We start from the raw sequence: 27,914 nt of genomic DNA, 5'->3' as shown, positions 1-27,914 counted from the left end.
GATGATCATTTACACCCTGAAGATGTGGGCAAGACCCACTAGCCAGACAGCTGGGAAAGAATTCTCTGTTGTAACTCAGAGCCCTCCCTATCTAGTGTCCCATCACCAGAGATTGGAGATATTTGCTAGCAATCACAGATGGGCTACATGCCATTGTAGGCAGTCTCATCATACCATCCCCTCCATAAACGTATCAAAATAAGTCTTGAAGCCAGTAAGGTTTTGTGCCCCCACTGCTCCCTTTGGAAGGCTGTTTCAGAACTTGACTCCTCTAATGGTTAGAAACCTTCATCTAATTTTCAAGCCTAAACTTGTTGATGGCAAGTTTATATCCATTTGTTCTTGTGTCCACATTGGAGCTTAAACTAAATAACTCCTCTCCCTCCTGGGTATCTTCTTCCTGTTTGTATTTATGTTTCAGAGTAACAGCCATGTTAGTCTGTATTCACAAAAAGAAAAGGAGTACTTGTGGCACCTTAGAGACGAACATATTTATTTGAGCCTCATGAAAGCTTATGCTCAAATAAATTTGTTAGTCTCTAAGGTGCCACAAGTACTCCTTTTCTGTTTGTATTTAGTATCTGTAAAACTGCTAGGGGAGACTGTAAGACACCATGGCCTAATATGCTAGGGGAGATTGGAAGATGCCATCGCCTGAAATGCCAGCAATATGTGAACGCTCAACGATACATTTAATTCACTTCCAGTGTCAGCATCATCTCCCAGAGATGTAAGGCCGTATCTATGCTAACACTTTCATAGCTTCTCACACCATTGTTTTAGTGCTGGTGCAGGGCTGTAGATGACATGGTGGTAAAAGCACCTGAGCCTTTTCGACACTAACTTTTCCACTGGAGATAGCTAGTTAGTGTATCTATAGTGCAGGAGTCTAAGTGAGATCAGTGCTTGGATGAACATGAACTGACTGAAGCTAAACTCCAGGGAAGCTGGAGATGATGCTGGAACAAAGGCGAAAAATGTTTAGAAGGATTAGCTAATACTAAACATCACCATCCAACAAAGACATATTACCTGTGATTGTTAGAAACAAGGGGGTCCTTCTGGAGCTCTTTCTGCTACTGGATACCCAGTTAATGACAGTCCCAGAAAGGCCTGCTTCCATCTGTGGCTATTCAAGAGATTTAGCCTCATCCTGATTGTCCAGCACTTGGCTTTGAATACCCATGAAATCATGACCTCTAGCCTTGATTACTGTGATGCACTGTACTTGGGTTTGAATGTAGGAGCTCTGAAGATACTCCGGTTAGTTCAACATGGAGTGGCCCACAATTAAGCATTGTAAGTTGCTGCAAACACATTGCCCAATGTTCTAGTCACTACTCTGAATCCTGTTCAAATTCACTGGCTCTCCAAAGTTCTCATTAGATCTCATGAGATACTCTGGACAAACAAGGGTATCTAATGAAATGCTTTTCTTTCTGTGGCCATGAGCTACTAACTTCTTTGCCAGAATGGCCATTGAACACCCATCATATTGTGAGTCAAATTCAGACCTGGTGCAGCTCCACACCAGAGCCAAAGTTGTCCTTCTGGCCCGATTCATGCTTCCAAAAAGAGCATTAGTAAATTTGATCTTTGATTCTGTGGTTTACAACATGAACAAGCTGTGCTGGATTGCTTTATTTTTTTCCTCTGGGATGAGACATTTCCGGGACTAGCCTGTTGAGATTTGGAAATTCAATTTGAATTGCCATAATGGAAATGTATAACCCAGGAGGCAAATATAATGACAGCCAGTGGAACACATTTAGTGCTGTATCCTCCAGTCCACACTCAGGTGACTCTTCCACTGACACCGATACGTATTGTTTTGCCAGAATAGGGAGTGTGAGGGGTCTACACCATTGATATTGCTGAAGCAATGAAAAGATGGCATTTATTGTGAAGAATTTACACAGGTTTGTTTTTTACAGTGTAACCCTTTTACGCTGCATGATAAAGGAGTGAGATTTTGCTAGATGAATAAATAGCTAGGTCCCCAAAAGAGAGAAAGAAAAGGAACATCAGATTGTTTAAACGAATAAACATGAATGAACTTGGCTGTACACCAAGCGATGGCATTGCTACATTTGATGAAATCCCTCCTAAGTGAATTACTGTATAGAAGAATAAATTCGTTAAAAAAATAGGCTTAAAAGCTTTTGGGCAGGTGAATCCATTAGGGTGCTAGCAGAAATGATGCCTCAAGGATATAAATGAGTTACAAGCTAGGTCCTTAGATAATTTGGTGTTCACACTAGCTGAAATATTATGAAATATGAAGATTAATATTACACTATAACGTGGTCATGGAGATTACAAAGAGAGAAGAATGCTGTTTAAAAACTAAGATATTTTAAAGTTTTGACACAGACAGTCCTTTGTGGAATCCCATTTACAGGGTTTCTTTGATCCTTTCCAGAAGGACACAAACGCTTAGGAAGGGATGGCTTTCTTCATTTGCTGCTAATATTTTGAAATCATTTCCTTCACCTTGCTAAAACCAAAATGGCTTAATCATAACATAACACATCCAGTATTAAAACTGACCATGTTCAGGGAAAAAAAAGCTCTTCTGTATATTGTCTCTTAGAGAAATAACTTTCCGGGGGGAGATATTTTAAAGGCACAAAGAGGCGTGGGGCTTTCAATGGGAGATAGCCTTTGAAAACCTACCCCTAGCCAATATTAATCCAAGTAGTTTTTATTGTTGATGTTCTGTTAGTCTAGGAAAACACAAACATCAGCATATGTATCTTCCCTCTAAAGCAGAGGAGCCAGAGATATTTTTAAAGGCTTAGTGGCAGACTATTCTACTTTGGAAATGTTAAAGGAGCAAAGAGGCACGTGTTTGAAGCCTAATACTTCTCAGATCACCTCTCTCAAATCACACACATTCATAGGCAGTGAATTGGAAATACAAGTGGATTTGGAACACAGAAAAGACCATTTCTGATTATGATGCATGGCAAGATACATAATCATATTAAGGTCTATATGCTACCTGAGATTTCGGTGTAAACCGTCCATTGTCAGCTGTGGAACTTTAAGAATTGTGATGACTGGGAGTCAGGTTTATCGCTGATATAACTCCACTAAAGTCAGTAGTGTTACACGAGAGATGAATTTGGCCCTGGGCGTGGCCCCCTTTGAGGCCTGGAATATTGTGGGTTGGGAGTCATTTCAAAAGGCTTGATCAATTGGCACTGGTTGCAGTTGGAGCAGGAGCTAAAGACTGAAGCCAAAAATGAAATGGTTCTGGACCTGTTCATTGTGCTAGCCTGATCTGGTTTTGTTTTGTTATTGTTGTTCTCATGCAGCTAAAGTAATTGTAGTTAATCAAAAAAGGATGATTGGTTTATTTGGCTCTGGGGACAACACATGAGTGGGAGTTCCACACGTGGAACAAAGGTACAGATACAATACTAGAGGTACTTTCTGTGCTCCATTTTGTAGGGATTTGGATGTGGTTTTATATCGAAATAAACTATGCAGTTGTGATATGATTGGAATGAATACAGTAGACAATGTGTGTCAATTCACTCTGATGCACCGCTGCATTATTTTCATTGGACACAGTACATTAATTAACCATGATAACCCATTAGAACATTTCATGTTGGGGGATGGCATTTTCATTCCTCAGTAATTTCAGTAGCAGACTAAGAAACGTCAGTGTAAAATATTTGTTCATATTTTGATGTCTGTATTTTTTAAAAAGATCACTCTAGCTCAGCAGAAAAGGTGGATATGAAGACAGATGGCTTTTGACTTTGTTGTGTACATCCCACCATAACATCTGAATTGGATTTTCCAATAACCCAAAGCTTGGTGGTGTACTGATCCAGTGATTTTTTTGGATTATCCCATTAAAACTACAGGGAGCCATTTGCAAAATTCAGGACTGGAGCTGGGTTTAAACTTTGAACATTAGGGGTGGGTTCAGATCTATCTCTTATCTCTACCAGGCATTTTGCCATTTGTGGGTACATGGAAATAATTTCCATACTTAAAAAAACCCGTGTATAGATTGTGTCAGACTTGTAAGAAAAGACCTTTGTACAAAAAGCATGAGTCTCCAGCCTACAGATATTTGCTCTTTCTGATACCGTGCAGACAATAGTAGTATCTGGATAACAGCCTGCTTTCTCTGAGCAGACAGCCCCTCCTCCTGCATGATCCTGCAGCGAATGATGCTGACTTTGTGACATCTCCTTCTGTTGCCATGATAATTGCTGTGTTGTCACAGACTAAGCTCTGTGGCTTTACTGGCAGATTAAAGCAGGAGAAGTTAGGCCGTGATTAGGAGAAATCACCAGAAAAATGCTGCAAAGCATATACAAGCAGGTGGCTGTCCGTAGTATGTAAGTGCTGTGTGATATACAGCAGGGAGCTCAGCCGTGAAGAGCTGGAGAGTCATGCACTCATAAAATGGAGATGCCGGGAGCTGTCCGCTAAGCGCTGCATGATGCGCTGTCGTTAGGTTTGCACCATGTTGTTTCCGGGGATGACAGTGTAACATTGTTGTGACCATATCGTCACTTATATTGCAGTGATGGGTGAAGTAGGAATACTTAGGGCCAAATTCTTCCCTTGATTCCACCAGTATAAATGCAGACTAATTGCACTGATTTCAGTGGAGCTATCCCACATCTCTGGTGTAACTGAGAGAGGATTTAGCTTTAGGTAGGTTATATTGGTACAACCTCAGGTCAGTACTTCGCTTTGTTATCATTTTGGATCTCTCCCTTAAACCTGATATCTCCTTTTCATTTTTCTCCTTCCACCTTCCAGATGCTGGCAGGTCTTCCCCCTTGTTCCTGGCAGCGTGGCAGGAGGGGTGGATGCCTGCAACTTGCTTTTGCCATCCCAGCATGTGTGAGGTAGCTCTAAGCTGCTCCCACACAGTCTCCCACTAATGTTCTCCAGGCTGCTTCATGTGTGTTGAGCAACATTTGACTCAGTTTACCTAAAATTGCGGCTGAGCAGGGCTCTGACATACCCTGGACTCTGAAGAGCTACCTGTGGCTCATGAGCCTGGGGTCAGGTAACGCACTATTTGAATATTTTCTAAACAGTGGCAGACCCTCTTTACACTGTTGTCTCTTCTTGAGCCTGGACTCTAATGTATTATTTATTATTTCTATTGTGTTAGCACATGCTGGCCCCTGTCAAGATTGAGGCCTCGTTGTACAAGGCATTGTACAACAAGAGACACTCCCTGCCCTGAAGAGTTTACAGTAGAGAGAACAGAGGCAGATGAAAGGGGGGAGAGCAGAATACAATGTAGAAGGGAAGGAAGAGGGAGCAGAATACAACATAAAAGGGATGTAGACAGGATGATCAGAGAGATATGTATTGTTCATTGTTTTCTCTGGCCTTTATTCAGCAAAGTGCTTCAGTATGTGTTGAACTTTAAGCCTGTGCTTAAGTACTTTGCTGAATAGGGATGGCAGTTTCACACATTGGTCTCATTTTATATTAAGGTTCCATTCATAAATAGTTTATAAAGGGTTAATCAATATTAATAGATGTTTTAATAATTGGTCAATTATTCTAGATCATTATAATCCGTGGTTATAAGCAACCCATTGACCTGTACAACTCTGTAACAATCTGTAACACTTTTTACAGATGTGCTTATGACGACAGCTGGCTGGAAAAATTCCAACTCAATAGTTTGTCGTCAGAATTGGCTGATTCGTTTGCAGAGAGCGTTCGATTTTGACAAAATTCCAGTGAAAACCAGGCAGGGTTTCATCAATCCTGTCTTCTTTCCTGCCACCTTGCCAGCTCCGCTCCTCATCAGCTGCGCTCTGGCTCCCTAGGCTTCCAGGGAGAATGCAGAGTGCCTGTGAGTCAGGGACCGCAGGGCTTTCCAGGGTCCATGGCTCTGGGGCAGTCCATCTGGTAGATTGCTCAGGAGTCAAGGCACCATTTCCTTTCACAGAGAATATCAATTTTTTTAGTTTTCTTTCTGAAGGAGAATGAAACCAAATTCCAAAATATCATCATTCTCTTCAAAATGGAATTACCTCTCTCTACCACGGTTCACTTAGAACCATCTGTATCACAGGCTACTCATGTCTCTAACACACCTGTGACATCTGTTAATCATTTATTAACCCTTTACAAACTATATATGAACTCTTAAGATAAAGTGTGACCCAGACGGTTAAGTGTTTTGCAGAATTTGGGCCTGCATAGTTTTTTGTTACAAATTACTATATTGTGTAGCTTTTACTGAAACAAAATAATTCTTATAGTCCTTGCTTGTTCCTTCTGGGTTCTACTTTTGCCTCTTTTCTGTCTGTCTGTTAATAAGATCCCTGACCTATTGCCTTTGTTGTTTGTATTGTTAACCTTTGCCTGTTTATAAAGAAAAATGTAAAACATCTTGATGCATGGAAAGCTTTGGTGACCCATTAGCAGCAGCAGACGGGATGTTTTTAAATGTTGGTAATGTTCCCCCCAACAGATAAATGAGATGCTGTCTCTTTGTAGTAGAACAATATTAATGTTTTAAAAGGAAATTGAATGAGCTGAAAAAGAGTCCACAAGATGATGGTCTGTCCAGGTCAGCAGGCACAGTAGTAAATCACCATGGTGAGGAGGTACAACCGCCAGCACACTTCAAAATAAATCATTACCTTTCAGGCCCCTCATTAAAAAATACTGCAGTTACTACTGACAATAGAGAGCCTGAAAAATAGCTGAGATCAGCAAGGCAAATTCTAGGGTGGGGACTTGCATTCCTCTCCACATTTTCATAGTCAAAGGTTAGTAGCATCTGAGACTGATCCCATAGGGATCATATTTCATTGTAGTTCAGTGCCTTGATTTTACCCCGGAGTCCCCTGCATACTTTATCTCATGAAAAGTCTCCAACCTTTTGTGTACATGATCTTTCCTCATGTATTATATTGAAAACTTCTTTCTTCAGGATGGTTAGATTATCAGATGTATCTTTCACAGAAAGACAGAACAGTATGGCGGGCCTGCTTCTGAAAAAAAACCCCACAACCACTTATATCCATGCTGAATTTTAAGCATGTGCTTAAAATTAAGCACATAATTAAATGCTTTGCTGACCAGGGGTTGACATCATAACAACTAGCTCTTATGTAGCATTTTTCATCAGCAGATCTCAGAACACTTTACAAAGGAGTTAAATATAATCCTATTTTTACAGGTGGGGAAACATAAGCGTGTGCTTAAACGTTTTCTAAATTGAGGACTCAAGTATTTGCGTAACTTTAGGCACGTGAATAATCCTTTGTTTAGTCTTTGCAAGTTCAGGATCTAGAAGAGATACAAGGCAAAATGGGAATCCTTATTCATCTTTTTGAAAAGAAGCAACAGAAGAATCAGAGGCCCCTTATTACTGAATGGAACCAAACACATTATTTATAATGGATATTTTATTCAGTTAATGTAACCTCTTCTTCTAATTATGGAAGAAACAGGTTTTGCTTCCTCAAAGTTATTCACTGTTCACAGTTATTTGACTAATATCTTTCCAAATTCAATATGTATTAATCCATGAATGGTTGAAATCTGAGCTGTGTTGCTCAGTTGTGATTGGTTAGATAAGTCACATGATATTATTCCTGTTTCCTGGCTAGGTGAGGTGTGCTACCATTTCCAGCATGACTCCTCGAGTGCATGAATTTAAACTTTAGTTTCTGTGCAATTTTGAAATTTGCTTTCTGCAAACATTTTTGCAAGTGTAAATTGATTACTTGAATGTTCACAGAAATGAGAACACCTAAGCACTAGGAACAGGGCACCAGCAAATTCTTTGAACATTTGAACAATTCTTCACAAAATATTATAGATATATATATTTGGCATTATTTGTTCATCTCTAACACTGAAAACTTGCATGCAAAATGCTGACCGACTCTTATTATTCCTATAGTGAACAGTGCTCCACTTAGGAGTTTGGCTACTACAAATTAATATAAATTCTTCCAACTCAGACATGAATTACTATTCCTAAGCATTTACACACAAGGCTTGACATGGGCTTTTAGTAATTCAGCTTTCATCAACTTTAAATGGATACTAGCAATTAGTTTAGGATTTTTATGAGGTCTACATATGCCCTATTGCTGATTTTTTAAATGACTATGTAAAAGCTCTGTGTATTTACATGTTTGCCAGCAGTGTTCAAAATCCAAACACTGCTGCGTGATGCTAGTACATCAGAATCAGAAACCTGACTAAAACCAGTTTACTTTTACAGCTGAGGCCAAGGGAAGTGAAAACATGCTGAGTTAGTTTTTACAAAAGTAACCTTCAGTTGTGGATATGTGTGTGTAACTCTACTGTTCATTCAGGTCAGAACTCACTCTTTCCCTCTTCTCGTCTCATACCAACCTGCAGAGCTAGTAGACTACAGAGAATGGAGCGTGCTGTACCTCCCAAGAGAGATTGCGTGGCGCTCACTCCCTCTTTTTCCCTGTGCTCTTTGAAATTCTGGGTGGGATTGGGGATGGTGGAGTGCATATAGGACACACTCAGCAGGCTCTTACTTTCTGCTGCTGACCAGCTCTATGGCACTGTGATGAGCTATAGCTCTGCCCCCTGGGAGGCTCTTTTAGATCACAGAGGGGTATGGAAAAGGGACCCTGACTGGCTTCTTGTTTCTCATGGGAACTCTTTTCCCCTATTAATTCCCTTGCACATCTCTACTAGAGCCCTTACTCAACACTAGATTCACATATAAAGACATGCACACAGAATTAACTCCCTCAGAAAACTAATTCATTTCCCCCCTTTTATGCATGTCACTCAGCTTGGGCCATGAAGGCAAGCCAAGTCAGTAAACTGGTCTGTTTACTGGTAAACCAGTCACTCTCATTCTGTTCTCAAGCACTTATGTTGCACAGCCGAGTTTGGTTGGGCTGGCTGTAGCCCTCCCAGAGCTCGCCCTGCAGCAGTGCCATGTGACAGTGCAATTAAATCTAGCCCTGGAGACTGAACTGTTCCATTCACAGAATGGATACTGAGCAGGCCGCAGCAGTGCAGACTTCCCTGAACTGCGTGACTAAAGTCCCCTGAAATGAATCTGGAGGGATCACCTGGAGGGGTGAGAAGGTAGTTCAGTCTCCATGTCCATTGAGTCCTTCATCTATCTGCTGAGACAGTCAACCAGAGACCAGATTCCATGTTGTCTCTTGTGAGGCACAGCACAGAATGTATAGATCGGGGAGGGGGCAGGGAAAAGGTGTATATTCTTGGCTACTCTGGGGAACCAGCACAGTTGAGCTTACCGGGCTGCTGTTAGTTAAGGCAGCTTCCCCACTGTAGTCAATAAGTTGTTCTGGGACCAAGAACTACTGGAGTAAAGACTCTCTGGCCATTACTGGTTGTATTTCCAACTCTAGCCCTAACCCTGGCTGGCCCTATGACAGGGGCTATAAAGGGGGCATTGTAGGGCCATGTATGCTAGGTCTATGCTGCTCTTGTGTTGAGGGAATTGTCCTGGGGGTGATTGTTTTCCCTTTATGGCTCCTGTACATTATGGTAGTGACATAAAAGAGTTGTAGTATGATCTGGCCCAAGACTGAAAATTACTATTGTATGTGATGGCTTTGGCATTTTTGGACATTTGTCCTCTAGGAACTAGGTTGTGCCCACAAACTCATTTCACATTGGCCACTTAATATCCATCAGATGGTAATACATTTCAGTCCACTGTCCATCTGGGCTGTATGTCAATGGGTGTCATCAAGGCTGGAAAAGACATCTGTTGGAAAAGTAATATGGCAAAACAAAATTTTCAATAAATTCTTGGAATGTATGGCAAACTTTTGTATTTCAAAAAGTGGAGGAAGTAAGCAGGGGGACAGCCATTTTAGACTTGATTCTGACCTACAGGGAGGAATTGGTTGGGAATCTGAAAGTGAAAGGCAGTTTGTGTGAAAGTGATCATGAAACGATAGATTTCATGATTCTAAGGAAAGGAAGAAGTAAGAACAGCAAAATAAGGAAAATTGGACTTCAAAAAAGCAGACTTTAACAAACTCTGAGAATAGATAGGTAAGGTCCCATTGGAAGAAAATCTAAAGGAAAAAGAATTTCAGGAGAGCTGGCAATTTCTCAAGGAGACAGTATTAAAGGCACAACTGCAACCTATCCCAATGTGAGGGAAAGATAGGAAGAATAGTAAAGGGCCCATATGGCTCCATGAGGAGCTCTTTAATGACCTGAAAATCAAAGAGGAATCCTACAAAATGTGGAAACATGGACAAATTGCTAAAGATGAATACAAAAGACTAGCACGAGTATATGGGGACAAAATCAGACAGGCTAAGGCACAAAATGAGTTATACCTAACAAAGGACATAAAAGACAATAGGAAGAGGTTCTTTAAATCTATTAGGACCAAGAGAAAGAGGACGGAAAATGCAGGTCTTCTACTTAGCAGAAAGGAGAGCTAATAACTGATGCATCAAGAAGGTTGATGTGTTTAATGCCCATTTTGCTTCAGTCTTCACTGAAAAGTTTAATGGTGACCAGATACTCAACACAATTAGTACTAACAACAAGGGGGAAGGAATGCAAGCCAAAATAGGGAAAGAATAGGTTAAAGAATATATAGATAGTTGGATGTATTCATGTCAGCAGGGCCTGATAAGATTATTCCTCAGGTATTTAAGGAACTAGCTGAAACAATCTTGGAACCATTAGCAATTATTTTTTACAGCTCATAGAGGACAGGTGAAGTGCCAGAGGACTGAAGAAGGGAAAACATGGTACCTATCTTTAAAAATGGGGAAGAACTGGCTAGGTGAAAGTATGGCTGAAAAGGAGCTGCGGGCTATAGTGGATTCCAAATTAAGTAAACAGTCTGATGCAGTTGCAAAAAAGCTAATATCATTCTGGAGTGTATTAACTGGAGTGTTATATGTAAGACACGGGAGGTAATTATCCCACTTTGCTTGGCACTGATGAGGCCTCCGCTGGAATACTGTGTCTAATTCTGGTTGCCTCACTTTAGGAAAGATGTGGACAAATTGGAGAGAGTCCAGAGGAGAGCAACAAAAATGAGAGAAGTTTTAGAAAATCTCACCTATGAGGAAAGGTTAAAAAAACTGGTTTCTGTTTAGTCTTAAGAAAAGAAGACTGAGGGAGGACCAGATAAGAATCTTCAAATATGTTAAGGGCTGTTATAAAAAGGACTGTGATCAATTGTTCTCCATGTCCACTGAAGATAAGACAAGAAGTAATGGCCTTAATCTGCAGCAAGGGAGATTTAGGTTAGATTTTAGGAACAACTTTCTATTTATCAGGGTAGTGGAATCCCCATCATTGGACGATTTTAAGAACAGCTTGGACAGACACCTGTCAGGGATGGTCAAGGTTTACTTGGTCCTGCCTCAGCATGACTTCTGGAGGTCCCTTCCAGCCCTGTATTTCTATGATTCTATGATAAGGTGGAAGGCTATGTTATTCCATTTGTCATTGTTAATTGTATGAGATGTTATTAGCAACACAGGTAGCATTTATAAAAAATGGTATGTGGTTTTCATCTTGATGGCATCACTTTGATGGGAGTGATGAGACTAAAACCCAGACACAAAACTCAGAAAATGTATGCCTTTCAGGTGGCATGATTACATGATAGGTGGAATGTATAAACCAGGAGTGGCCAAACTGGCTCATGAGCCACATATGACCCTATTACCATTAAAGTGTGGCTCGTGGAGTCCTCTATGCCTCCCCTTCTCCACCTACCAGACTGGGGTGGGCAGGGGGGGAGAGGGTGTTGGAGCTTGGGACCTCTACCTTGCAGTGGAGTGGTGGGATAGGGCTTCTGCCCAGCGGGTAGGGGCATCTTGGGTCTTCAGCCCTGTGGGGTGCACCTGCTGGGGCTCAGGACCAATTTTTCATCCATGTGCGGAATACATTTTGTTATGTGCATCAAGGTAATGTGCGGATGTGCGCCACCAATAGAAACAAAAAACCTAGATACAGTATATATTTTTAAAAAGTTACCAATAGGGATAATTACTCCAGCCAGGACAAGCTAGGCATTTTAGAACTCACTACTCAAAGAAAGAAAAGGAGGACTTGTGGCACCTTAGAGACTAACCAATTTATTTGAGCATGAGCTTTCGTGAGCTACAGCTCACTTCATCGGATGCAAAGAAGCAGTGCAAGAGAGAAATAAAAATTATGAAATGCATAGATCAGTCTCAAAAAACTAAAATAACACACTTTGAAAGAATAAAATTAGAGAGACTATATGGGGGTTGCAGGAGTACCAAGAAGGAACAACAATAACAACAGTGTTGGGAGGTGTGTGACACGGACACTGTGTGTGTGACACAGAGACTCTGTGTGTGACACTGTGTCTGTGTGTGTGTGACACACAGACTCTGTGTTTGTGTGTGTGTGCTGGCTGCTGGAGAAGTTTCTGAGCGACGCCTGTCTGCTGTCTCTTTAAGGCACGCACTGAAAGCTCTCCTCCTGAACTATGTCCTGCCCTCCCCCACTCTGCGGAGATGGGTACATGGGTGGGGAGTGGGGAAGAGAGAGAGAGAGAGTGTGTGTGTGTGTGTGTGTATGTGAGAGAGAGAGACAGACAGAGACAGAGATTGTGTGTGTTGGCTGCTGGGTAAGTCTCTGAGAGACCGAGAACTGTCTCTTGTTCAGAAGAGACACCGGAAGGCTTGTTCAGACCTCAGACTGCTGCGAGTCCTGATGAGCCCTGTCCCCTCTACCCTGCTCTGTGGAGATGGGGTACAGGGACTGGGGGAGGGGGACACCCTGACAACAGCAACCTCCTCCCCCTGCTCTGCACAGCCAGCAGGAAGGTCTCAGAAGCAGCTGCAGGAGCAACGTGGCTGCAAAGCAGCTGGGGCTGGGGGGGCACCGGAACACACGCTGGATGTGCGCGGCTCTGCTCATCACCTGCGCGGCCGCCCAAGCGTGCAGCTCACAGGAAACGCATCTTGGGACTTCAGCAGGAGCAGGTGTGCCCTGGCTCTCGAACTTCTGAAGATTGTTGTATTTGGCTTGGAGGGCCAGTAAGTTTGGCCACCCCTGGTATGAACTGAGTGTCCCTGGCACTTCTGATGTTAATGGGTCCATGGTATAAAGGTTAGGTTTGTTGTATTTGACTTGATTCCATTTTTGTTTACTTCATAAATGTTTCTTCTTTTTTCTCCCCTCAGAGTGATCGACTGCTCATTAAAGGTGGAAGAATTATCAATGATGACCACTCCTTCTATGCAGACATATACCTGGAAGATGGACTTATAAAGTTGGTTTTTAAAATACTGAACATTTTTGCATGCATATTAATTATAACAGTGAGCTTGACTCCTCCAGCTTGCACACCTCTGTGGATGCCTTGTAATGTTGTATGTTGTAGAGGAATATTTTATTTATTATAAAAATCTGCTTTTCATCTTTGCTAGTGTCAGGCAGGTAGAAGATGCCGTCAGTCAGTGTGACTGGAGTTCTTTGCACCTGCAATGGGTCCATTTTCAGTTACTTCTGACAGGACTTAGTCTGTGTCAACACCTGTGCAGCGCAGGTAGTCGCACAAGCCCAGCTGAGCTGTCAGGTACCTCTAGCGCAAGAGATCCCAGGCAAAGATGAACGGTTACTTGGCTGTGGGGTGCTTGTTACAGCTATTTTCTCTCGATGATATTGGTGCCATTTTTGTGCTGTATGTGGAAACTGAGTCCCTACATAGGCACTTTTCCTCACACGGAACCCCTAGTATGTGTCCCATGTACATATACGGCTGCTCTCTTGTACACCAGCATTGTGTACATCGCTGCTTGTGCACTGAATATAGATGCTCTTTGTGTTCTTTCTTCTTACACACTTATATAGAGATGGGCAGGTGTCACGTTCCTCAGGGTACAGTCTGGACTGTTCAACAGCTGAATCCCCTCAGCTCTAGTTTTTTACACTGCTTTACTGTGAACTGCCACTGCTCGCAGCCCGGCTTATACACAGCCACTTCCATGTAAAATAACTCCCAGCTGAATACATGAATGCTCTCCCAGCCACATATGAGTTACATACAGGGTGACACCTGCATGTTCTTAGTCCCAGCCTTGACCCCAGAAATGTGCATCTTGTGCTGTATAGAACCCTCCTGGACAGGACAAGCTCATTGTGAGTCCGTCATTTCAACAAAGGAAAATGATTATGCTCCAGCCTCAAGTGGAGTTTCCCACACAGTCTAATCCAAACATACTGGTTAAGATAAAACAATAAGATAAGTTTATTAACTACAGAAAGATAGATTTTAAACAATTACAAGGCATAAAGTCAGAATTGGTTACAAAAGAAATAAAAAGATAAAAATGCAAGCGAATTCCTAAACTTTAACAAGGTAATCGGATTTAAAGCAAGTCTCTTTCTCTCACCACAAACAGAACCTGCAACAACTTCAGGATGCCAGCTGCAGGAGCAATACAGATTTTCTTTGGATAAACATATTGCTTCAGAAACTCATGTTTCAGATAGCCTTGAATGGATTCAGATAGTTGAGATGCAAGGTTCCTCATGCAGTTCTGTGCTTCCCACTCTGGACCTTGGCTGAGAAGAAATATTGCTAATTTTGCTGAATTGTAGAAGTGCAAAGATGTTGTGATATTCACAAATATCCAATAGAGATTAGTTTGTGCCCACCAAACTTTCTTCACTTGTGACATATGCAGGTTTTCAGTGCACGTCTCCAGAGGCCAAAAGCTACGGCATGAAAAAATAACAACGATCAATAAATAATACATTGTTTCTCTGTCTTAGGAGCTCCTTTTTTGTAGATGGACACGGTCAGACTAAAAATGATGTTCTTTAAATAGTTAGCCATACCTGTGTTGTTAATAATTCTATAGATTATTACAACAGAAAGAATATAATAAATGTAATGCACCTCATTCATCTTGGACAATGAAAGACTATTCTGTTTTATGTTTCTTAGTTTCTAGTCAGTTTCCCTTTCTGACTCTTGTGCATTTGCTCAGCACTGGACATGTCCATTGCAAAAAGGAAACAGGAGTGCTTAAATCCCAAGAAAATCTCATTTTAATTGGAGCTAACAAAACTCTTGGGAGCACTCATGTTGGTCTGCACAATCAGCCAATTAGTGTCCCTTTAAGAAGAGTGTTACTTCACCTTAGTGCTGCCCTTTTTTGTTCAGATGCACATTCTCTGTGGTTTCTGTAAACATGTCATATAATAAAACAAATGAGTTGACCTTTGAGCTACCGTGAAGTCTGAAACCTCTTGTGAATTTTAGGCACTGATCCTGCAAACACTTTGGGTGGGATCTACAAAGAGACTTAGGTGTTGCAAAACTGAGCATTACGGCTTCTAACTTTTTGGCACATAGAAAATCACAGGAACAAACACTGATCTGCAAAGCCTGAGGGAGATGCTCAGGCTCCATATACAATGCAATAGACTGTGATTCACAAAGCCAGTATGGCACGGGAGAAGCTGTCTAAACTAGCCAATGGGAGACACCAACCAGAGGGGTATGTGCTAAGCCCTGCCCCTCTCAGGGAGATAAGCCCCTAAGTCTGGGCTGCAGGGAGGCGCCTAGCTCTCCTAGTGATCCACAAACTTAGGTGGCTAAGCACTTATCTTCCCCTAGATGCATGTGGGACATTCAACAAAACAGCTGGGGGCGGGGGGGGGGGGGAGAGGACAAGGATGTCCCTTATAGTCTTTCGCTCAGCAGTAGGATAGTCACCCAGGATGTGGGAAACCCCTGGTTCATGTCCCCGCTCCTCCGTAGGAGAGAAAGCATTTGAACAGGGTTCCACCACCTCCCAGGTAAGTGCCCCAGCTGTGAGGCTATGGAGTATTCAGATGTGGGGCTCCCTCAATCTCTCCTGCTGAAGTTGTTCCATTTTAATTAAACAATGGAATTCTTAAATGTGATATGGGCCACAGAATGAGTTAGAGTGATTCTATCGCAATGCTAAGAAGTGGCAGATTCCTGTTCATATCCCTTCTCCCCCTCAGGAGGGGGTGGGGGGCGGCTTGAATCAGGGGTCTTCTACATCCTGAGTGAGTACCCTAACCCCTGGGTTAACGATTACAAGGGCGGTCTTGCTCCTGCAGCTGTTCTGTGTGAACTTGTCTGAGGGGCCCAATCCAGTAGGCATGCTCGGAAGCTGCTTACAGGGTTGGACCCCTGTGTATGACTTGGGCAGCCAAACACTAGTGTTCCCCAGTTTGTGAATCACTGTGGGGCTTAGGTGGGAGATAAGTTTCTGGGTGCTTATCATGAGGCAGTAGTGAACATGCTCAGGCCTAGAGAGAGGCTGTCTAAAGTGAGGCTGTATACCCAAAGGAAAAAAACGTAGGCACCTACAGGGTTAGGCAGCAGCCATGTGGGTGTTTTGTGGATCGCAGTGGTGCCTAAAAACAGGACTTGGGCTCCTAAAAATGGGACTTAGGTGCCTAAGTACCTGCCTGGTTCCCACCCTTTGTTCTTTGTTTACAAATTTGAGTAACTGCACTGAGCTCAATGGGGATTTCTCGTGTGCATAAATTTAAGCATGTGAGTAAGGGGATTCAGGATTGGGGCCTCTACATTATGCCCTAGTCAACTTGTTCATGTAGTATGACATTGCTTACTTGCTTTGTTCACAGGAAATTATAGAGCATGGCAACTGTTTGAGAGGGTGAATCTTGCAAGTTGCTAATGATTACTGGTGCATCAAATGTCTGGGGGCATTTGCATGGTAACTTTAAGCATAATTCCCTTTCTCTCTCACTTGTAAGCAGCAACTAAATGACCCCACTTTTTCATTAGCATACAAATATTATTCCAAAATGAACTGTCCAAGAAGCCTGACACACCACCTCTTGCTCAGTGTTCCAGTCAAACAGTCAGAATAAAAATCACTGAGCAATGCCAGTGAGGATCAGCCTTCTTCCAGCAGGCTTAACCTGGGTGGCAACACTAGAAGTGAGACAGGCTGTCTAAAAGTGGCACCACCTTGCTATCCGCACCAGCCAAGTGTAGTGAAATCCATTCACTTCAACATAATGGACTGCAGCAATGTTGAGGAAGCTGACGCTCTGCAATGGACTGAGAATGGCTCAGGCCCTGGTTTAGCAAAGCACTTCTACACATGCTTAACACGCTTGGACTTCAGCGGGACTGAGGCCTGTGTTTAAATGCTTAACTTTAAGCACATCGCAAAGCCTGTCCTTTTTCGGCAAAGCATGTGCTTAAGTGCTTAGTTGAATCAGAATCTGAAAAGATGATATTTTTAAGGGGGAAATAAAACCAGCTTACTTTTATTTTTTGATTTTCTTGTTTTTCACAGTGTTCACATGTAGTCTTTGGAATGCTATTCTTATTTCAAAGTAGAATTTAAAGGAGATGGATCTTAGTTCTTTTTTTCCATTCTCAGATCTCCTTGCCACACAAGGAAAGCAATGTAGCTCTGATTATAATGTTAGGGACAAATGATCATCTGGTGTAAATTGACTTAGTTCCACTGAAAACAATGGAGAAATGCTGATTTAAACAAGCTGATGATCTTCCCCCTATTTTCATTTGTTGAGTACCTTGTGATATTTCTTTGCAATTCAAATTTGAAGAATCCTGAAGCATCTTAAGTCCCTTTTGTGTAACCTGTTGTGCTGGTCTGCTTGCATTCATGCAGCTGTACTAATTCCCTTCCTATTTTTCACTCTATAATTAGCTACATTAATATTTATCATAGTTGTAAACATGTTACAGCATGCCTCCCAATGTAATGCAACATTTGGGTGACTATTGGGCATTTTCCACACACAGCTATATGGCCTCAAGCTGAGCTGGCATCAGATCTCACTAGCTAAGCTTGGTTAGTACTTAGAATGGAGACTTCTAGCAAAAGTCCAGATATTGCAGGAAGCAGTGTGGTTAATTCAGAACCTGGTGCTCTTCCCTCTAGACTAGAACTGAGCCCTGTGTCCCACTGTAGTATGGGACACGGTGCTGTTGGATGTGGAGTCCTTTGGATGAGGTGTAAAAATGAGCTCTTGATCTCCTGTGGTTCTTTTTAAACTCTGGTTGTTTGGCCAAATTCCAGTTTGAGTAATTACTAGTAGTTTCCCCTGTGTATAATTAATAGTTATATTCATTTCCCATCCTAAATTGTTGCTACAGGCTGTTAAACAGTTGCCAAGTTTCATTTCACGGGTAGCTGTTGCATTTTAATGTTGGGCAAAATAAATTCAGGATCTATATATGTCTGGGATGAGTACACATATATGCACATAAATATTATTTTATCCCACAGAAAATCTATATTGAAAGGGAGTTAGGGCTAAGAGTATGTATCAGTAATTTAGGGGAAACTACATTACAGGGGTGTGGTAATTATCCTAAAACAAAGTAGTATAAGCCCAGGAAGTTCACAGTTAATGTTAACCAAAAAAAAAACCCAAGCAAGCTGAAGTGTGGAAATGCAGTGTTGTGGTACCCATAGAACCTTTACTTCGCCCTGTATTGACCCCAGGAGGGGTTAACAATTTTTGAAATCTAACATGTTTTTAAAAATCAGTTTTAATCTAAGTGGAGTCCACAAACACTAAAATGCCTTCCTCGCGATTGTATGGATTTTGCATTGTGTCACTGTAGGACAGAGTTGAGATTTCTACTGAAGAAGAAGCTTTCAGTTCTGAAGAATTACAAGAGGAATTACAAGACCTGTAATTCATATATATTGAAATGTAGCCTATGCACAAGATTGAGTTTTAACTATAGGGGAAGTTTGAAGAAACTATGACTAGAGTTTGTTTTGGTGCCCTAACTGTGCATTTTCATACCTTAAAATGAATTGAATTTCTTTTAAGTTTAACTTTAATTTTGAATGTCTTGGGTTTAGAATGTTTGGTTTTGAAATAATTGCAACTTCCCTGTAATATAGTTTACCTAAAATGGTAATACAAATATTAATAATACAAAATTACTGATATGTGCGCTCAGCCTTGATTGTGTCTTAATTTAGTTTTTGTCTAGAAATTTCCTTGTGCTTTTCCTGCTGTTTAGACAAATAGGAGAGAATTTGATTGTTCCTGGTGGAGTAAAGACAATTGAGGCTAATGGGCGTATGGTTATCCCTGGGGGAATCGATGTCAACACTTACCTACAAAAGCCCTACCAAGGAATGACTGCTGTTGATGACTTCTATCAAGGCACAAAAGCTGCTCTAGCAGGCGGTACCACCATGATCAGTAAGTACTAGACACTCTCACCTCTCAAATCTAACTATCTTGGTGCTGAGCGGAACCTGCAGTTTTCAGTTCACATGATGTTCACTGGGTTTATCGGTGTATATTCTACATAGCTGTTTTCAGAAGTCATTTAAGATCAGATCAACTTCTGGGTCTTCTGCGGCTTGAATCTCCACTGATTACTGTAGACAGCTTTACCAGGATCAACATGAAAATGAGGTTACCCTTAGAAAAAGCAGCTGCACAAAGGGTAGTGTTGTTGGGATTCCCTCTGAAACTTTTTCCACCCAACTTATCCAGAGCACCATGTCTGCTTCTGGGAGAACACTTCATCTAGTTCTCTGGGAACCAAAACACTCAGTTCAACTCCAGAATTTGTCACTCTCCTTTTGTTTGGCAAACAGCAAAGCTACGTTGAGTTGATCAGACTCAAGCGTAGGAGATGAGTGTAGGGTGTACCACACATCCAAAGTTACACAGAAAACCTCTTCCTTTATATATATTTGCTGATTACATTGCATTTGCTATATATTACATCACACATTTTTGGGTTGGCTTGGTTACTTTGCAGGAACCAGTCCGGCATGCTCTGTTCATGTGCTGTTCATGTGGGAACCTGTTCTTTAATTTGAGATTTATCTTGTCAGTTGTCCGTAGTATTACGGTGTAGCTGCTTGCGTTAGCTAGCACAGACATCCTGACTCCAGCATACTGCTTGTCAAGCCCCTATTGACAACGTAACTGTCCGTGCACCTTGCCTCATTTCTTAGTGGCCATGATTGGGAAGTTATTTATGTCAAGCCAGCTCTACAAGTGTGTCCTGTATTTCTCTCACATAACACTCATGAGATCTACTATACTTGCTATCACTGATTTTTTTTTTAATCAGTTGATACAGGCAGTAACAAAGCAAAGCAACAATTCTAATAAAGTGTTGTGCTTACAGTGTCATATCAGATACTGGTAAAAATGTGGAAAGTAATAAACCAGTGGTATAAGAAATCAGATATGAGACCAAGGAGGAATGAAGCCTGCTTACAGCTACATCCTGGAAGCAGGATGTCCTGGTAGGATGGTCCTGGCTGTTAAACTCGTCCTTTGCGCATCAGATTGCTGAGCAAGCTGCATCTTTTCTGCCTCGCATTTGCTTGGCTCTGGACTAAGATTATGTGGGGCAGAGCCTCAGCTGGGGTAAATGGCCAAAGCTGTCTGATGCTGCCCCATGGAGCTGTGTTCCCTTCGAGTTGGAAGTGGGTCGTGGGGGATGGCTAGTTTTTCTGGATGGTGCTTTGCTTTGAATGTGTGTCATGCACCAAAAGGCCATGAAAATAGGCACACAATACATTATTGTTTTTTAATAGTGGAAAGGGTTGCTTTTTAGTATATTTTCTTCAGTTGGGTGCTCCCGTATCTTTTAGCCTATTTAGAAAGTCTAAATAGGCTTTTATTTCCATCCTCTCTGGACTGGAAAACCAGATTCACTTTTAAGCAGGTGGATAATATTGTTCAGTATATTCCAGTAAAGATGGCAGAACAGCATTCTGCTAACAGTCCCTCTGCTGGACTCCACTGCACACGGTTGTGCAGACGTTTTAAATGGTTGCTCCATTGTAATCAATGGAAAGTTCAAATGCATCAAGAACATGAGGTGGGACCTGCCAGCTATATTCAGTACGTTTGCATCAATGAAGAGGTTAAAACAGATTTCTTTCTGGACAATCGTTAAATAGCTGTACTTTTCCTTTTGGAAGTTATTTCATTTATTTAATGTAGCTGCTAGGACTGTTTAATTTAAGGATTTCTCTACTTTATTAATAGTGTGAAGTTTCTTAACATGCTTTTCCCTCTTTCAGAATTGAAAAATGCCCAGTAAAAGGCTCAGTTCTATACATTCAGTAATACACCAGAAGGTTTGCATATGTTAAGATACAGTACACCTTGCTGTGTTTTCATTATTCAAGTAGAACCCAACCCTGCAAACATGAGTAATTCTACATGCATCATTAGTCCCAGTCATTATCACACTGACTCTGAAAGCCAGCGTGACTGAGTGGTTAAGACTTGAATCTGCTATTTTGGAGCCCTGGATTCTATTCCCAATGCTGCCTGAAGATCTCTTCATTAATTTATTGGTAAAGAGGAATGGGCTAATTCATGACAGCCTTCTAGAAAAGGATATAAGGCTTTGGTCAATAATGAGAGTTATGAAGTGCATAGAAATGTAAATGGCAGTCAGTAGAGACCAGAATTCATGATCTCCGGCGTGTCAGCTCAGTGCACCTTCCCTAAGATACAGGGTGTTTAGATCTCTCTCTCACGTCTGGGAACGTTTCCTGACTTCATGGTACAGCAAAACAGGCTGCTAGATTCAGCTTCAATGCAGAATGTTCTGCAAAAGCTGGAATACTTGAAAGGTCTGTATCTGTCCCACATCCTGCAATTTATACTGTGTCAATAAAAATCCTGCTTTGTTGTAGGTACACTATAGATAATTACTGAAACTGCAGAATAGGAAATACGTGCAATTTGTGTAACAGGTGCTTCATCTATATTTCAGTTGATCATGTGCTTCCTGAAGCTGGAGCAAGTTTATTGACTGCATTTGAAAAGTGGCACGAGGCAGCTGACACCAAATCCTGTTGTGATTACTCTCTCCATGTGGATATCACCGGCTGGTATGATGGGATCCGAGAAGAGATGGATATCCTGGTGCAAGATAAAGGTTAGTTAATGAAAATAAAATGTTTTCATTTTCTCTAAGCAATGTGCAAATTCTCAATTCTGAAGTACTCCAGATAGTCCTGTTATTTCCCACAAAAGAGGCATATAGGTACTAGATACCCTGGCCATGAACCTTTGTATTCATTTACCCCTGTGTAAAGTGGGCCTGAAACTCCATGCACTGCAATCAATCAGGAGTAACTCCATTAGAGGCAGTAGAGTTATGCCAGTACAGATGAGGAGAATTCAAATCAGCAAGGGGAAAAGGTTATCTGATTAAAAATGATAGCACTTGATAGATGGAAATAACTCTATGCAAAGTGCAAGGCAGGCCTTATGTTAAGATAACATAATTAGGAGACCAACCTTGAGTGCTTGGACAGTCGTCATAGGCTATACATCTTTGAACAACAATGCCACATGGCACTTCACCTGCTTTGACCTGAAATTTGGAAATATATGGCTAATTTTCAAAATTAAGGCCAAAATTTTCAAAACTTAGAACCTAAAGTTAGGATTCTAAATCCACATTTAGGTATCTGGGGGAGTGACCTGATTTTCAGAACTGCTGACCATTCAGCAGCACCCACTGGAAGATAGTGGAGGCCCAATATTTACGAAAATCCGGTCACTTATTTAGGAGCCTAACTTTAGACACTTAAAAAAAAATATCTTGGTCTAGGTTCCTAAGTTGTGCCCACAAAACACGCATTTATATAGTTCATTACCCATTTGTTCATGTGCACTCAGAGTGCCTGAGTACCAACTAGGTATTTATTGCTAAAAGTATAATCTGGGCTATATATGCTGACTCTTGTATGTCAGAAAGCCAAATATATAAATGCAGTGTCCTTTGTAGAGTGTTGTGATGGACCATATCTGACATGCTCTATTTAAATAGAACTGTACTGTATAACTATACAGACAAAGCACAGCTTGTTTACTGTGTAGACAGTTTTTCAGTGAGAAACCACATAGATGGAGTAATATAGGACTTTTCATCCTGAGCAGCACTACTGTAACAGTACACCTGCTGTGTAACCAGATTTTAGGCCACAAAATATTCTATCAACCTTTAAAGTCTTTAATCTTCAGGATAATGTACAATTTGGGCAAAATGAAGCTAATTTTACAATGCTTTTTATAATAGGGCTGATTTTATAGGCTGACAGCATTTGCCATTGTTGACAGTGCCAAATCAGTCCTCTGCCCCTGCTATCATCTTTGATCATGTGGATTTAAATCTAGTTTCAGCTGGATTTACTATCAAGCAAGTGTACTGCAGTTTGTATCAAAGGTTAGCTGTTATTTTCCAGAGCTGGCTCACAAATGGCTCTCGTATGTGCTTGAGGGCTTACATTAAGAGCCGGGTGCAGACAACAGGGTTAATAGTTTGCTTCCAGTATAAAAATTTGAGTTTTCAATACAAATATGACCTGGCATTTACTTTAAGAAATAATCTGTTCATTGGTCCAGAAAGCAGAATGTATTATGGGGTCCTAAGTGGATTGTTTGAGAGATATACCATTTGGAGGTCAACTTCGCTCTCACTGATGCTGTAGTAAAAAGAAAAGGAGTACTTGTGGCACCTTAGAGACTAACCAATTTATTTGAGCATAAGCTTTCGTGAGCTACAGTTCACTTCATCGGATGCATAGCTGTAGCTCATGAAAACTTATGCTCAAATAAATTGGTTAGTCTCTAAGGTGCCACAAGTCCTCCTTTTCTTTTTGCGAATACAGACTAACACAGCTGCTACTCTGAAAACTGATGCTGTAGTGTGTCTCAGTCAGTGTGAATTACTCATGTGTGAGAGAAGACATAGAGGTAAAGCACAAATAAAGCACAAATAAAATAGGATACTTTTTTCAACATGGCAGGAGCTTTAAAAATTAATATATAATATCTGCTGAAAACTGGAAACATCTAAGCCACAATCCTCAGCTGGTATAAATTGTCTTGATGTGAATCTTCATTGCTCCATTGACATCAACTGAGGATCTAGACCCTATGATGTACTTTACACTGATTGACTAAATGATCCCAGGTTAGTTAAGAAGCAATGCTTAGTTATCACATTTCAACTTTGAGTTTGTCTAATATGCTCTCCAAGGATCGCCAGGGAGCTTTCAGGGCTGCTGATGAGATTGGCCCATCATAGTTGGACAGTTAATCAGTTCTAAATCAATAGAGTGCTCATTCAAAGAGGTTTTGGCTTTAGAGAGGTTGAAAATTTTGCAGGAGCAACTATTCATAAAGGTGCAGACAGCTTCCCCTGACTTGCAATCATTTCAGCAGCCAATCTACATAACCCATGAATCTATTTGGCTCTCACATATGAGGTAAAGAAATCACATAGGAAAGTACTATATTGGCCAAGAGGATCCACAGATTGCTCTACCCATTTCTTTGACTATCTTCAGGATTCCATGGGCATGACTTAAATGGTACTTTCATAACATGTGGGATGGGACCTTGCTGGGTCTCACTGGCATGAGAGAAGGCATCAGGCACATTTTTAAAAGTATTTGTTTAAATAGTTAGATTTATAAGTAATGGGCCAGATCCTCAGCTGGTGTAAATCCATGTTGTTCCATTGACTAGGTCAATGTACACCAGCTGAGGGAGGATCTCTGACCCTATATGGCCATATAGCCAGATGGGTGCCACATTACCAATCTGCACCTTGGTCTCTGAACATCAATATATGGGCAATCCACTAACTGAAAAGGGCAGCTTAAGCCATATCCATTTTCAGCTGCAAGAACAGTATTGTATTGACTTCAGGGAGAACATTGACTTCAATGGGATCACAACACATACTGATGCCAATGGGTCAGGGTATGGCTCTAAGAGAGAAAAAGGAAAGTTGCAACAGAGAATTTGAATTACTTGGTTAGGAGTATATCTTTCAGCCTGTCTATCCAGTGAATGCTCACATAGGATTATAATTAAGTTAATTACCTTTGGCTGGGTTCCCTTGGATAAGAAATGACTACTGGTTCTGCCTTGGCAGGCTTAATGTATCTCTTTGGTCACACATATATATCTCATATATATCTCAATTGCAATGGTGGTTGGCTTGCTCCAGGTCTAGTCTGGAATGGGAGGCGGGCAGTAACTGTACATTGGGGCCCAGCAAAAGGGGTCATCACTTAATCAAGGTGAATATCCTGTGTCAATTTTCCTGAATAATCTTTTCCTCCAAAATAGACCTTCAAAAATACTTTAAGAATCTACTTAACAACTCCCTTGTGTTTTGTCTTGGAACAGGTGTTAATTCTTTCCAAGTCTACATGGCCTATAAAGATCTCTATCAAATGTCTGACAGTCAGGTATTCTTCAGCATGCTTATCGTTGTTGATATACATAAACTCCTTTCTGTTGATTAGTTAAGAAGTTTAGAGCTACCTGAGACAGTCATAGTGCTTTTGAACTGAACTTGAGAAAATGCATACATATGAAATTTGTCTCTCTGGAGGCCAAAGCCTGAGAGATGCTGAGCATCTGTATTTTCCATGGAGGCGCTTGGGAGCACATGGCACTCAGCACCTTGCAAAGAGGTGACCAGTGTTTCATGGTATCAAGCTCAATGGAAGACACCCCTCAAGATTTTGCCCTGGATTTATATCATCACTTGTTGGCTTTGGAACATTCAATCTGAGTTGCGGGGGGAAAAGAGATGATACACTAGTAGAAATATTAAAAGTGACATAGCTTTTGAAATCCCACATGTTTCTCACTCACTGCAAACTGCTAAAGCGCGTTCTTTGGGAAAGGTTGAGTTCAGTTGTTGGAGTTGGAGATTACAATGAGCTTGTTTGTATAGCACTTGTTTTAGACCCAACTTCTTCAGCTTTCTAATTCACAGACAGCAGATCATTGTAATTGGACAATGGCATCTGTTAGTAATAATAATGTTTGCTTATTCAGTTGAGCAAATGCTTTATTCCCACTTCGTTCCAGAGCTGAGTTTCCTTTTCTCTTAAAGAACTTTTGTTATACTTCCAATACACGTGGTTTTCATTAGACTTTTAAATGTAACAGCATCCTCTTGAGAAGAGGTGCATGCTAAGTCCAACTTCTTGATGGAATTAATTACAGCAAAATATATTAAGAAAAGGTGGATAAGGGGGCAAGGGATCCAATATTCAAACTTGAATGGCTAAAGCAGAGTGCCCATTTACACATTTGCATGCTCAGATCAGTGCTCACATGCCCCAAGCCCACTGAGTAGTTGTTTGAGTGACTCAGTTGAAGACCAGATACCATAAGTTTAAGTGCCCAAGTTTGAAAACTGGGCTCCCAATATTACTTAGTGAGACCACATACAGAAAATTTAGGGTGGGGTTTTCAAAAGTGCTTAAAGACATTAGGCGCACAAGTCCCATTGACTTTCAGTGGCAGTCCCTAAACTCCCTTCGGTGCTTTTGAAAAGCTCACATGTAAGGAATTGAATCCATTGCTTCCCTTTTGTAGGGATTATTTTGAATGTTGGAAAGCAACTAACATGGAAACCCATGAGAGAAAACAGTAGAATTCTTTAGCTGTAAATGAAAGACATTCATGAGATTGAAACTGTGCCCACACTTACAGAAAGGTGCGTGAAGTGTATACTTCAGGGAATATACGGGTACTGTAGCTGTACTAAAAGTGTCCATAGCTTAACTGCTATTCCAATTTAGTGGACTTATTCCTTGTTCATTCATGGAAGCTTTTTTGTATCTATTTAGTTAGTTAGCTGCCTGTACTCAAACTGCATACCAGAGAACTGTCACGAGGCACATGACTGTATTGGAGGTAGTGGGTAGTTGCCTTGCCTTAGAAGGACCTCAGGGAAACACTTTGCCTATAGGTGGCACATAGTTCCTCAGGACTGCAGCTGCTGCACCACTTGGTGACAGGCTGGTGTGGAGAGTGGGGACATGGAATAGCTAGCAGCCACAGAGGTCCTAGCCGGGACTGTACATGGGGCTGGTGGTGGCCGAACACTTCTGCAAGAGCCAGCATAAAAATATGATTCAAAATATGAGGAGAAATGTTTGTGAAATAAGTAACATATTACCCTTATTCAGTAACATGACCCTCTTTGTACCACTTACAGCTTTATGAAGCTTTTACCTTTCTGAAAGGGCTTGGAGCTGTAATCATGGTCCATGCTGAAAATGGAGATTTGATAGCTCAGGTGAGTGAGTCGCATTTCTTCTTCTGTTTCCCTTAGAGAGTGAATATGTTTCATGTGACAGGGGAGAAGGGAAACTTGTCTGCTAGTACAGCAATCAGAGAAAGTGTTGGTGGGAAAACAGACTGCCTAGTAAAGCTTCCTTGCTGAATCTAATTTCTTGTAATGATAAATCAATGAGTTATGGGAATGCCAGTATAGAATTCCATGTGTGTAATGATACAGCATGCAGGCTGTAAGGTGATACTCCTGACAGCTCCCTGCCTGGAACGTAGGGAGTCAAAGAAGGGGCCTTGGTGGGAGGGACATGGGGATGCAAGAATTGGTTCCCTGGGAGCAGTGGCAGCTGGGTGGACAAACAGCAGGGAGAATCCTGTGAAGATGCTGAGGAGCGGTTGAGGAGCTGGGAGGCCTTACCCCAGTATTGTTGCTGCTGAAGAAGTCAGTGTATGCAAGGGGGGCAAGGCTATGGGCCCAAGCACATTGATGGTGTTGCTCTCAGACCTGTTTGTGCTTCTTTGCTGAAAAGACCCTTATAAACATATACAAAGGGAACAAAAAAACCAACCCTGTAAAACTTTCTAAAAAGTGATTAAAAATAAATTAGGCCAAGTTCTTGAAAGGGAGCTCTCTCTGAATCTGGAAATCAGTCAAGTTAAGGAAATTCAAATACTGTGTCCCTTTAAAATGTCCTCTGAGACACGAGAGTGTGCTCCTCCAGGAAACCATGGCCTAATGGTGTACAGCTGTCCCAGTAGCACGGGATGCCACAGCAGTGATGTGTAAGACA

The 27,914-nt window shown here is 41.4% G+C and overlaps 1 protein-coding gene across 2 annotated transcripts in view; it reads left to right on the top strand.

Moving 5' to 3' along the window:
* Nucleotides 1–27,914, top strand: part of CRMP1 (collapsin response mediator protein 1) — a 68,518-nt gene that overhangs the window by 10,894 nt on the left and 29,710 nt on the right. For both annotated transcript variants that reach the window (XM_073342537.2, XM_073342538.2), the window contains exons 2-6: nucleotides 13,188–13,276; nucleotides 19,037–19,221; nucleotides 21,779–21,943; nucleotides 25,216–25,277; nucleotides 27,047–27,127. In XM_073342537.2, coding sequence (XP_073198638.1) covers nucleotides 13,188–13,276; nucleotides 19,037–19,221; nucleotides 21,779–21,943; nucleotides 25,216–25,277; nucleotides 27,047–27,127 — 582 coding nt within the window. The remainder of the gene's footprint in view (nucleotides 1–13,187; nucleotides 13,277–19,036; nucleotides 19,222–21,778; nucleotides 21,944–25,215; nucleotides 25,278–27,046; nucleotides 27,128–27,914) is intronic.

Source organism: Lepidochelys kempii, chromosome 4 (genome assembly GCF_965140285.1).
Source record: "Lepidochelys kempii isolate rLepKem1 chromosome 4, rLepKem1.hap1, whole genome shotgun sequence".
Taxonomy (NCBI): domain Eukaryota; kingdom Metazoa; phylum Chordata; order Testudines; family Cheloniidae; genus Lepidochelys; species Lepidochelys kempii.
This window is presented reverse-complemented; position numbering and strand designations above follow the sequence as displayed.